Raw genomic sequence first — 12,311 nt, 5'->3', positions numbered from 1 at the left:
TGCATTTGAGGTGGTTGCACACCAGCTGCATATTAAGTCAGGCAGCTCAGTTGCTCTCTTCTCTGCCGTCTTCGCTTTCTGCACACCACAAGGCACACAGCTAGTTCACGAGGCTCCATGATCTTGATGTACTCCTCCTTCAGGATGAAAGAGAAAGACACCTGGGTTAGTATGGATGAACTAAAAACCTGTCTTGATTAAGTCTGAAGGCCTCTTAACGCATCCCGGAGAGTGCTGCCACTGGTTAGAAGGCCAAAGATTAGTATGCTGCACGGCTGCCCGAAACTCCACTTTCTTCCACCCCACTCCACCCGACTGATACGTGGCAGCTTTGCCCATTGGACTCCATGCTGTGCTCTCAGCTCAGGCACAGGCATTCTCCTAACCCACGCAGCCTGGCTGCACTGTTAACGCGAACAATGGGGAAGACTGGTCCAAACTGGGATGATGACATTGTAAGGGGCTGTGAACCTCCACCAGTGACTGTGCCATGGCCAGCTTTAGCGAGGAGATTGTACAAGTGCCCAGTCGTCCAACTATTCTGCAGTTCACTAAAACGGTCTTTAGTTTGCAGTCTGTGCCCAAGGGGTGAAAAGCTTTGGAGTACCTGATGGCACTTTGATGCCCCTGTGTTGCTTGAATGGGGAACTAGAAGCCCGCTTCAAGCATGTCAATATGGCTGCACCTGAACTGTCTCAGCTGCAGAGGAATGGTCACTTTATAGAAGGTGTCCCTAATGCGTGGCCACTTCCCTCACCCCCCCACCCACACATGTGTTTTTGTGTTACCTTCCACTGCAGGGCAGCCTTTGCCCCCAAAGCAGCCCCACCCCCTCAACTACAGGGCAGCCGTTACCCCACCTCTCCAATTCACCTCAACTGCAGGGCAGCCTTTGCCTCACCCCCCAAAGTCCCCTCCCCCAACGCGCCTCAACCCTGAAGCCCAACAGGTAGCCCTCGCGAGCGCTCTGCAACGTTACTGTGTACTCACCTCCAAGTTCCCCTCAAAGTGCAACCCGCCAAGTGCATGCCTTTTATGCGCTGTTGTGAAACATGTCGGCGTGCAATCACATCGTTGTGGGTGGACGATCTAGTGGGGGTGGGGAGGGGGTGAGTCTGGCATGTTAGCCTACTAACGATATGCAGATGTATTACAATGAGGTTCCCAACGTCCAATGACGGGAAATGCGACCCGCAATCGATGGGCTGAGCGGACATTTGCAAACTGGTTTCATGACATCGTGAAACCGATGTTTGGCCGCCTTGCCATATTGTCTGCTCACACCAGCAATCACACCTGACACCAGCAGGCATGGATGATTCCACCCTACGAGTAGGACTCCACCACGAAAGTAAAGGGTAAGATGGACAAGCGAGATTAATTAACAAGAAGTGGTTGGTTGACACGAAATCTGGCTTTTAAAATGTTGCAGATTAATGGAGGCAGTTCCTGGAAAAGAGATTTTGAATAGGAGATGGAATGATGAGCTTGGATTTCAATCATGCACTGTGGAGCAATAAACTGTTGACAAAGGTCCTGTTTACCCTAGTATTGCCAGATTTGTTCAGGCACATTACATTTGTCTGGAGCTTTCTGGAAGCTGCCAAGACACTGTGACGCATGTGGGAAAACACCAGGGGATTTGGCTTTCTACTGTTTTGAGTAGTAACCTTGAATTGTTTGCAGGTTCCATAAAGACAACTTCAAAGAGTTGTCATTCTGGACAGCTGAAGCTCTGTTCTGAGAAAAAAAAAGAGTTTGTAAAGGCCAGTTCCTGTATGTGTGTATTCAATTGAAATGTGCTTGCCTTTTGTCTGTGTGGATAGTTTATATATCTTCAATGGAGTAAGCCATATTTCTGAGTTCCCATTAATGTCTATATATTTCAAACTAGTGTGCCAACAGCCCTCGGTATTCTGTTTTAGGATTTATCTGCCAAAGTGGTAGCAGTGCAAAGAACAGTTCTTTGTAAACCCCAGGCCAATAGAATGAAGCAGGACAAACCAGAGAGTAAGAAATATTAAGACTAAATTGTCAGGACTCCTGGGTGGTATATGGCCCAGGGGTTGTAACTAGGATTCTCTTAGCTCAGATTAATTGTTTGAAACATGTTGAAGATTTAACTTGATTCTCAAGCACAACCTGACCTCTGAAGATCATTATTAAGATTGACCTGAAGCTTTGCTGTGATTTCTTGATGGGCTTTAGGTCTGTAGGGATCTATCCTTTAAATTAAACATTTGTTTAAGGGTATATTGATAGTTTTTATATAATATTATTTATTTTTCTTCACAAGAAAAATTGCTTCCCCATGATAATTCTCCCCCTCCAGCCCTGATGTTGTTGACCCTTTGCTGGGGCAGTTGGCTAGCATTCCCATATTTGATCTTCATGTGTGAGCCTGGGCTGGTCCACTTCCTGTTAGTCCTACCATTGTCACCTTGAAATGGCTGATGAAGCGAAGAACCCCAACCTGAGTGTTGACATGCTAGTTAACCATGGGGGTGGAGTGGGGGACGTGGAGGTGATGGTGCAAAGGTGTCACTGCTGAGCCTGGTCCTGTCAGATGGATTTGAAGCAGGAATTTGGGTTTTTTTTTTCTCCCCTTAGTCTAGCCTAAGGACATTGAGATCAGCTAATATTTGATTATTCAGTATGGCTTAGTTCCCTGTTGTCATGGCTCAGTTGGTAGCACTCTCATCTCTGAGTCAGAAGGTCATGGGAGTGTCACTTCAGAGACTTGAGCACATAATCCAGGCTGAGGCTCCAATGTAGTACTGCGTGAGTATTGCAATGTCAGTGGTGCAGTCTTTTAGTTGAGATGTAAAACCGAGACCCTGTTCGTCCTCCCAGGTGGTTGCACGAGATGCCATTGCACTATTTTGAAGAAGAATAGACAAGTTTTCCCTGGTTTCCTGGCCAATCTTTATACCTCAACCAACATCATTAAAGAACAAAAGATAAAAACAAAAAAACTGCGGATGCTGGAAATCCAAAACAAAAACAGAATTACCTGGAAAAACTCAGCAGGTCTGGCAGCATCGGCGGAGAAGAAAAGAGTTGACGTTTCGAGTCCTCATGACCCTTCGACAGAACTTGAGTTCGAGTCCAGGAAAGAGCTGAAATATAAGCTGGTTTAAGGTGTGTGTGTGGGGGGCGGAGAGATAGAGAGACAGAGAGGTGGAGGTGGTTGGTGTGGTTGTAGGGACAAACAAGCAGTGATAGAAGCAGATCATCAAAAGATGTCAACGACAATAGTACAATAGAACACATAGGTGTTAAAGTTAAAGTTGGTGATATTATCTAAACGAATGTGCTAATTAAGAATGGATGGTAGGGCACTCAAGGTATAGCTCTAGTGGGTTTTTTTTTATATAATGGAAATAGGTGGGAAAAGGAAAATCTTTATAATTTATTGGAAAAAAAAAAGAAGGGGGAAACAGAAAGGGGGTGGGGATGGGGGAGGGAGCTCACGACCTAAAGTTGTTGAATTCAATATTCAGTCCGGAAGGCTGTAAAGTCCCTAGTCGGAAGGTGAGGTGTTGTCCCTCCAGTTTGCGTTGGGCTTCACTGGAACAATGCAGCAAGCCAAGGACAGACATGTGGGCAAGAGAGCAAGGTGGAGTGTTAAAATGGCAAGCGACAGGGAGGTTTGGGTCATTCTTGCGGACAGACCGCAGGTGTTCTGCAAAGCGGTCGCCCAGTTTACGTTTGGTCTCTCCAATGTAGAGGAGACCACATTGGGAGCAATGAATGCAGTGGACTAAGTTGGGGGAAATGCAAGTGAAATGCTGCTTCACTTGAAAGGAGTGTTTGGGTCCTTGGACGGTGAGGAGAGAGGAAGTGAAGGGGCAGGTGTTGCATCTTTTGCGTGGGCATGGGGTTGTGCCATAGGAGGGGGTTGAGGAGTAGGGGGTGATGGAGGAGTGGACCAGGGTGTCCCGGAGGGAGCGATCCCTACGGAATGCCGATAAGGGGGGTGAAGGGAAGATGTGTTTGGTAGTGGCATCATGCTGGAGTTGGCGGAAATGGTGGAGGATGATCCTTTGAATGCGGAGGCTGGTGGGGTGATAAGTGAGGACAAGGGGGACCCTATCATGTTTCTGGGAGGGAGGAGAAGGAGTGAGGGCGGATGCGCGGGAGATGGGCCGGACACGGTTGAGGGCCCTGTCAACGACCGTGGGTGGAAAACCTCGGTTAAGGAAGAAGGAGGACATGTCAGAGGAACTGTTTTTGAATGTAGCATCATCGGAACAGATGCGACGGAGGCGAAGGAACTGAGAGAATGGGATGGAGTCCTTACAGGAAGTGGGGTGTGAGGAGCTGTAGTCGAGATAGCTGTGGGAGTCGGTGGGTTTGTAATGGATATTGGTGGACAGTCTATCACCAGAGATTGAGACAGAGAGGTCAAGGAAGGGAAGGGAAGTGTCAGAGATGGACCACGTGAAAATGATGGAGGGGTGGAGATTGGAAGCAAAATTAATAAATTTTTCCAAGTCCTGACGAGAGCATGAAGCGGCACCGAAATAATCATCGATGTACCGGAGGAAGAGTTGTGGAAGGGGGCCGGAGTAGGACTGCAACAAGGAATGTTCCACATACCCCATAAAGAGACAGGCATAGCTGGGGCCCATGCGGGTACCCATAGCCACACCTTTTATTTGGAGGAAGTGAGAGGAGTTGAAGGAGAAATTGTTCAGCATGAGAACAAGTTCAGCCAGACGGAGGAGAGTAGTGGTGGATGGGGATTGTTCGGGCCTCTGTTCGAGGAAGAAGCTAAGGGCCCTCAGACCATCCTGGTGGGGGATGGAGGTGTAGAGGGATTGGACGTCCATGGTGAAGAGGAAGCGGTAGGGGCCAGGGAACTGGAAATTGTTGATGTGACGTAAGGTGTCAGAGGAATCACGGATGTAGGTGGGAAGGGACTGGACAAGGGGAGAGAGAAGGGAGTCAAGATAACGAGAAATGAGTTCTGTGGGGCAGGAGCAAGCTGAGACGATCGGTCTACCGGGGCAGTTCTGTTTGTGGATTTTGGGTAGGAGATAGAAGCGGGCCGTCCGAGGTTGGGCGACTATCAGGTTGGAAGCTGTGGGAGGGAGATCCCCAGAGGAGATGAGGTCAGTGACAGTCCTGGAAACAGTGGCTTGATGTTCAGTGGTGGGGTCATGGTCCAGGGAGAGGTAGGAGGAAGTGTCTGCGAGTTGACGCTCAGCCTCCGCGTGGTAGAGGTCAGTGCGCCAGACAACAACAGCACCACCCTTGTCAGCGGGTTTGATGACAATGTCAGGGTTGGACCTGAGAGAATGGAGTGCAGTAAGTTCAGAGAGAGACAGGTTAGAATGGGTGAGAGGAGCAGAGAAATTGAGACGACTAATGTCACGCCGACAGTTCTCAATGAAAAGATCGAGAGAAGGTAAGAATCCAGAGGGAGGGGTCCAGGTGGAGGGAGAATATTGAAGATGGGTAAAAGGATCCGTTGAACTGGGAGAGGACTCCTGCCCAAAGAAGTGAGCCCGGAGACGAAGACGGCGGAAGAAGAGTTCAGTATCATGCCAAGCCCGAAATTCATTGAGGTGAGGGCGTAAGGGTATGAAACTAAGTCCTTTGCTGAGCACTGAACGTTCAGCATCGGAGAGGGGAAGGTCAGGGGGTATAGTGAATACACGGCTGGGGTTGGGACTGGAAGAAAGGGTGGGGACGGAGGGACAGGCAGGGGTGGAGGGTCCTAGATGGGTGTTGGTGTCGATGAGTTGTTGGAGCTTGCGTTCCTTAGCACTTGAGAGAAAGAGAAAAAGTTTCTTGCTGAGGCGTCGGATGAGCCGAAGGATAAAATGAAAATATTGAATATATTGAATATTGAATTCAACAACTTTAGGTCGTGAGCTCCCTCCCCCATCCCCATCCCCTTTCTGTTTCCCCCTTCTTTTTTTTTCCAATAAATTATAAAGATTTTCCTTTTCCCACCTATTTCCATTATATAAAAAAAAAACCCACTAGAGCTATACCTTGAGTGCCCTACCATCCATTCTTAATTAGCACATTCGTTTAGATAATATCACCAACTTTAACTTTAACACCTATGTGTTCTATTGTACTATTGTCGTTGACATCTTTTGATGATCTGCTTCTATCACTGCTTGTTTGTCCCTACAACCACACCAACCACCTCCACCTCTCTGTCTCTCTATCTCTCCGCCCCCCACACACACACCTTAAACCAGCTTATATTTCAGCTCTTTCCTGGACTCGAACTCAAGTTCTGTCGAAGGGTCATGAGGACTCGAAACGTCAACTCTTTTCTTCTCCGCCGATGCTGCCAGACCTGCTGAGTTTTTCCAGGTAATTCTGTTATCATTAAAGAACAGACTATCTGATCATTATTGTGGTATAAGGGTCTGGCATAGAAAGGGTTAAAGTGGAACTGGGTACAGTATTGCCTGCACTGTGATGTAAAGGAACACATGACCCGAGTCTAGAGGGCAATCTTGTGCTGGACAGAGATGTGTGGAGGGACAAGCATGGAGTAGCTCTTAGCTTAGACTTTATATTGTATATATGTATATAGTTATGAGTAGTTAATAAACATTTACTTTTAAAGTATACAAGACTCTGAACCTCTTTGTGAGACCTAACAACACCTTACAACACTTATCACACCACTGTTTGTGGGAGCTTGCTGTGTGCAAATTAGCTGATTTGTTTCCTACATTATAACAGTAATTACACTTAAAAAGTGCTTTGGGATATCCTACGGCCATGAAAGGTGCTTTATAAATGCACAACCTTCTTTCTTTCTGTTGGTGCAGACCGTTTACCAATTGAACCACCAGAGAATGGTAACATTTCAGTTTTTAAACATTGGTAACATTGAGCACAGCATATTTTCTTGAAAGATTCCTATCTCTCGACATTCTCAGCCTTCACATTCTAAACTTGGAAAAAATTGCATTAAATGGAGCAGGTGTTTGATAATTAATCTCAAAAGATTAATCATCAAACTTAGCGCATGTTATTTGAGTAGTAATGTAAGAGGGAATGCCAGTGTATGAACAAGAGCAGTGTGTGCTTTATCTGAGGAGATTCAGGAGAGCTTTTGCTGATTTTAGGGCATATGAATTCTTGGTCACAGGAAGAGGTCATTAATCCTATTTTTAATGGATTAATCCCACCAACCTGCTTTCTCACCATTTCCTGTAACCCTATTTATATAGTCCTTGAACGTTTTGTTACCTTCTAAATACATGACCATCTTTCCATGTTTAAACTTCTCCAATCAGGTTTCCAACCCTTTTCAAAGTCATAAATGGCATCCTGCCTGACTGTGACCATGGTAAACTCCCTCCTCATCCTTCTTGGCCTATTTTAACATTGTTGACTACACCATCCATCTCCAGTGCTACTCTTCTGTTATCTAGCTGCAAGGAAATACTCTTGTAGGATTGTTCCACTCTTGTCTATCAAATTGGAGCCAGTGAACCATCCGTAGTTGTGTATTATTACCTCTAGAGTCCCCCAAGGATCTAGCCTTGGCCTCCTCCAATTTTTTTTACTTACATGTTGCCCATTGATGACAACATCCACAAACCCAGCATCCTGTATGCTGATAACGCTCAGCTGTAACTCACCACCAATTCTCCTGATGTATAGTATTAGATGAACAGAAATTTTGACCACTTAATATCGGAAAGACCAAAATCATTGTCTTTACTTCCCCCCTCCATACCCATGAGCTCTGTCCCCCCAGTCACTAATTCTGTCTCCTTCCCCAGGGAGAGTCAACGGTTTCATCAGAACATAGGAGAACAATAAATCCCAATCTCAAACTAGAGAGTCTAGATTCTTGCTATAATCATGTTTAAGATGTTACAATCTCACTGGTTGGTATGTTGGAATATAAAAGCCCTGCCTGATTTAAGAAGGGAGAAACCTTGTAGCAGAGGCTTGATTTTATATAGGAATAAATTGGGTCTGAACTAATGGATGTCGAACCATAGAATCATTCAACACAGAAGGAATTCTTTCAGCCCATTGTTCTTATGCTGGCCATTTGAAAGATTTTTCCATTTTGTCCATCTCCTTGCTCTTTCCCTACAGTCCTGCATAATTTCCTTTTCAAGTATTTACCCAATTCCCATTTGAAAGATACCTTTGAATCTGCTTCTACCGCTGTTTCAGAAATTCCAGATCACATCAACTTGTTGTGTTTCAAAAAAAAACTCATGATCTCTGGTTATTGATTGTCCAGTCAGTGGAAACAGCTTCTCCTTAATTACTCTGATCAAAACTCCTCATTTTGAACACTTCTAATAAAATTTCCCTTTAATCTAAAGAGGACAATCCCAGCTACCTATTGCATCCTGCAACTGATTGTTTAACCATGGATCATTGGTCTTCATTATCCTTGTTACAGGTCTCATGATTTCTGGTTTCGCTCGAGCAGGCGCAGTTCTCGGGGAGAAGGTTTACATTCAGCGCGCGGCACAAGCTGCTGCCTTCCTGAGGGAGCACATGTTCGACTCCAGCAGCGGGCAGCTCCTGCACAGCTGCTACCATGGAGACGAGGGTGCAGTGGAACAGGCGTAAGTAACAATAGGAAACTGTTCGTCCCCTGGCTTCCATCAGCCACTGACCCCCAACATTGTCTGCTGTCCATCACGAGTGTCTCTTGTGGATCGAATGCAGGCCTGAACAGGGAGCCTTTACCCTCGACTCAGCTTTCTTGGCTCTTGCAGCTGAGCCTTTTTAGCGATAGCTGTTCGAAAATAAGTGCAAGAGTCTTAACAAGCTGCCAACAGGCAGCTTCATACTTGTTCTATTCTGTGGGCTTGTTGGGAAATTGTATGTGAGGTGTCATGGGAGATAATATAAAAATTACTAGCGTGACGTTTAATTCCTACCTACCACCTGCTGTACTATATTAAACTTTTTTCCTCCTGCAAAATCCAAAAGAGACTTAAGACAAAGGAGAGTGCGGTGATTGCAACATTGAAATAAAGGCGAGACCATATTTAACACCTTATCATGCCTTTCAGATTCCACATATAATGCATTACTTTTAAAAAAAAAAATCATATTGAGGATGTGGGCGCTGATGGTAAGTTCGGCATTTATTGCCCATCTGCTAGTTGCCCTGAAAAGGTGGTGCTGGGCTGCCTTTTATTTGTTACAACTGAATGTTTTGCTAGCTCACTTCGGAGGACAATTAAGAGTCAACCACAAGTCGATGTGACACTGGAGTCATACATAAGCCATACCAAATAAGGATGGCAGGTTTTCCAGGACATTACTGAACCAGCCGCGTTTTCATGGTAATGTGATGGCTGTAAGAGTGCTTCTACTGATGTCACTTCTATAGTTCCAGATTTTTTTAGAACTGACATTCAGATTCTCAGACAAGTGTGGTAAGATTTGAACTCTCATTCATTTGGCTTTATAAAGCTTGGTTAGGCCACAGCTAGATTGTTATTCCAGTTCTGGTCACCACACCTTAGGAAGGATGCCAAGGTTCTTGAGAGGGTGCAGAGGAGATTTACCTGAATGGTTCCAGGGATTTGGGAATTTAGCTGCAAGATTAGGTTGGAGAAGCTGAGGAAGTTCTCTTTAGAGTAAAGGAAGTTGAGGGGAGATCTAATAGATGAGTAGAAGATTAATGCACGTTTAGATAAAGTAAACAAAGAAAGGCTGTTCTCATTACCTGATGGTACAAGGATTAAGGGACACAGATTGAATGTTTTGACATGAGATACAGAGGGGAGTGAGGAAGAACTTTTTTACATGACAGGTGGTAATGACCTTGAACTTGCTGCCCATGAGGATGGTGGAAGCAAAACAATCAATGGATTGAGTGAAATTCGATGTGAACTTGAGGTAAGTAAGCTTGCATGGCTACGGGGATAGAGAGGAGGAACGGGACTGACTGAATTGCTCTACAGAGAGCCAGCATGGATTCAATGGGCCAAATAGCCTCCTTCCAGCCATAGAGTCATTTTGGCTTTTAGAATTTTCCAGCCCCTCCTCCGGCGGAGCCGGCAAGCCATTGAAATGTCCATTCATATCAGTGGGACCAGAAAACCCTGCCGGCGTGAGGGTCTGGAAAATTCTGGTCATTGACTCTCTCGTCCAGGCCTCTAGGTTACTTATCTACAGCAACAACATCAACACATATTGTGTGTTTAATGTAATGAAACATTTAATGTTATGAAATGTCCCAAGATGCTTCATAGGAGCATTATTAAACAAAGTTTGACACAGCCACAAATGAGGTATTAGGTCAGATGACCAAAAGATTTGTCGAAGAGGTAGGTTTTAAGATGTGTCTTAAAAGAGGAAAGCAAAATAGAGAGGCAGTGAGGTGTAGGGTGGGAATTCCAGAGTTTGGGGCCTAGGTAACTGAAGGCATAGCCACTAGTCATGGAGCAATTATGATTGGGAATACAAGAGGTCAAGATTAGAGGAGATGGAGGAAGTTACAGCGTTAGGGAGGGGCAAGGTATTTGAAAATGAAGATGAGAATTTTGAAATCTAGTTTTTGCTTCATTGGTAGCCAAGTACAGGGGTGATAGGGCACTGGGACTTGCTGTGAGTTAAGATACAGGCAGCAGAGTTTTGAATGACCTCAAATTTATGGAGGGTACAATATGTGAGACCTGCCAGGATTGTGTTGGAATAGTCAAGTCTAGAGGTATTGAATGCAGGATTAAGATTTTAGTGGCAGATGAGCACAGATGGGGTGAAGTTGAATGATATTAGGGATGTAGAAAAGGACACTCTTAGAGATGGCACAAATGTGAGGTTGAAAGCTCATTTCAGGACCAAACGTTACACTAAGGATGTGAACAGAGAGGCTTGATCTCAGACTGTTGCCAGGGAGAGGGATGGAGGCACTAGTAGGGAAACAGAGTTTGGAGCAGGGACTGAAAACAATGGCTTCAGTCTCCCCGATATTTAATTGGATGAAATTTCTGCTCATCCAATACTGGATGTTGAATAAGCAGTCTGATAATTAGGCAACAGCGGAGGTGCTGAGAGAGATGGTGGTGAGGTAGGTGTTGGCTGTTGAAAACTAATGCCATGCCTTTACCTAATGTTGCCAAGGGGCAGCAGGTGGTTGAGAAAAAGGAGGGAGCCAAGGATTGATCATTGGGGGACACCCGAGATAACTTTGCGAGAGCAGGAAGAGAAGCCATTGCAGGTAATTCTCTGGCCACGATTAGATAGATGAGAATGGAACCAGGTGGGAGCAGTACCCCCCTGCTGGATGACACTAGAGAGATATTGGAGGAGGATGGTGCAGTTAACTGGGTCAAAAGCTGCATACAGGTTGAGAAGGAAGAGGAAGGAAAGTTTACTCTTGTCACAGTCATGAAAGATGTAATTTCTGACTTTGATAAAAAAGGATTTGGTACTGTGGTCGGGGCCTGTTTGAAGAGATTCAAACAGGGCGTTCCGGTAAAGATGGGAACGTTTTTTTATAGGTAACAGCATGTTCAAGGTCTTTGGAGAGGAAAGGGAGGCTGGAGATGAGACGGTAGTGTGCAAGGATAGTGGGGTCAAGGGTTGGCATTTTGAGGAGAGAGGTGATAACAGCAGATTTAAAGGTGAGAGAGAGGAAGACAGCATCTGAAGAAGGAGAACCGGTAACAATATTGGCTGACATGGAGACCAGGAGGAAAAGTTGGGTGATTCACATTTTAGTGGGAGACATTAGTTTGTGACTGACCAAAATGGAGAAGGCTCATTTGGGAAGGCACAGAGAGTCTTGGTTGGGAACGTGCAGAGGTGGGATCAAGGTGCTGTGGAGTGCACAAACTTCCAAACAATCCATCTACCCAAGCTTTCAAACACTACCAGAGTCTGCACATCATGCATTGGATTTATCAGCCATATCAGAACCCATTGAACTGGAATGGAAGCAAGTCATCCTTGATCCTGAGGAACTGCGTAAGAGAAGAGGGGGAATAGGATCGAGGGAAATGGAGCTGGTTCTCATGGACAAAATGAGGCGAAATAGGAGAGAAACTAGGGAAAGATGTGAGTTCAGTGCTAGGACCATTAAAGAAAGTTTGACCAGGTGGGCTAGTGGAAAGGGGGGATGGGTGGGGTGGGGGGGAGTGGGAAGGTGGTGGAAAGAGCAGAGGTAGCTGACCAAATGGTCTTGATCTTAGTGAGAAATAAATCCATGAGATCCTTGCACATGTTGGAGATGAGGATGGATGAGATAGGGGAGGGTGGTTTAAGAAGACGGGAAAAGAAGCCGGAGGTTAGCTTTGCATTCCAGGGTGATTCTGGAATAGTGAGCGGTTTTAGAAGAA

At 45.5% G+C, this 12,311-nt stretch overlaps 1 protein-coding gene across 4 annotated transcripts in view; it reads left to right on the top strand.

The window, feature by feature from the left end:
- The window catches only part of spata20 (spermatogenesis associated 20), a 380,734-nt gene that overhangs the window by 100,404 nt on the left and 268,019 nt on the right, over nucleotides 1-12,311 (top strand). For all 4 annotated transcript variants that reach the window (XM_041217280.1, XM_041217283.1, XM_041217282.1 and 1 more), the window contains exon 12: nucleotides 8,411-8,579. In XM_041217280.1, the coding sequence (XP_041073214.1) occupies nucleotides 8,411-8,579 (169 nt within the window). The remainder of the gene's footprint in view (nucleotides 1-8,410; nucleotides 8,580-12,311) is intronic.

The sequence above is a fragment of the Carcharodon carcharias genome, chromosome 22 (assembly GCF_017639515.1).
Source record: "Carcharodon carcharias isolate sCarCar2 chromosome 22, sCarCar2.pri, whole genome shotgun sequence".
Classification (NCBI taxonomy): Eukaryota; Metazoa; Chordata; class Chondrichthyes; order Lamniformes; family Lamnidae; genus Carcharodon; species Carcharodon carcharias.
This window is presented reverse-complemented; position numbering and strand designations above follow the sequence as displayed.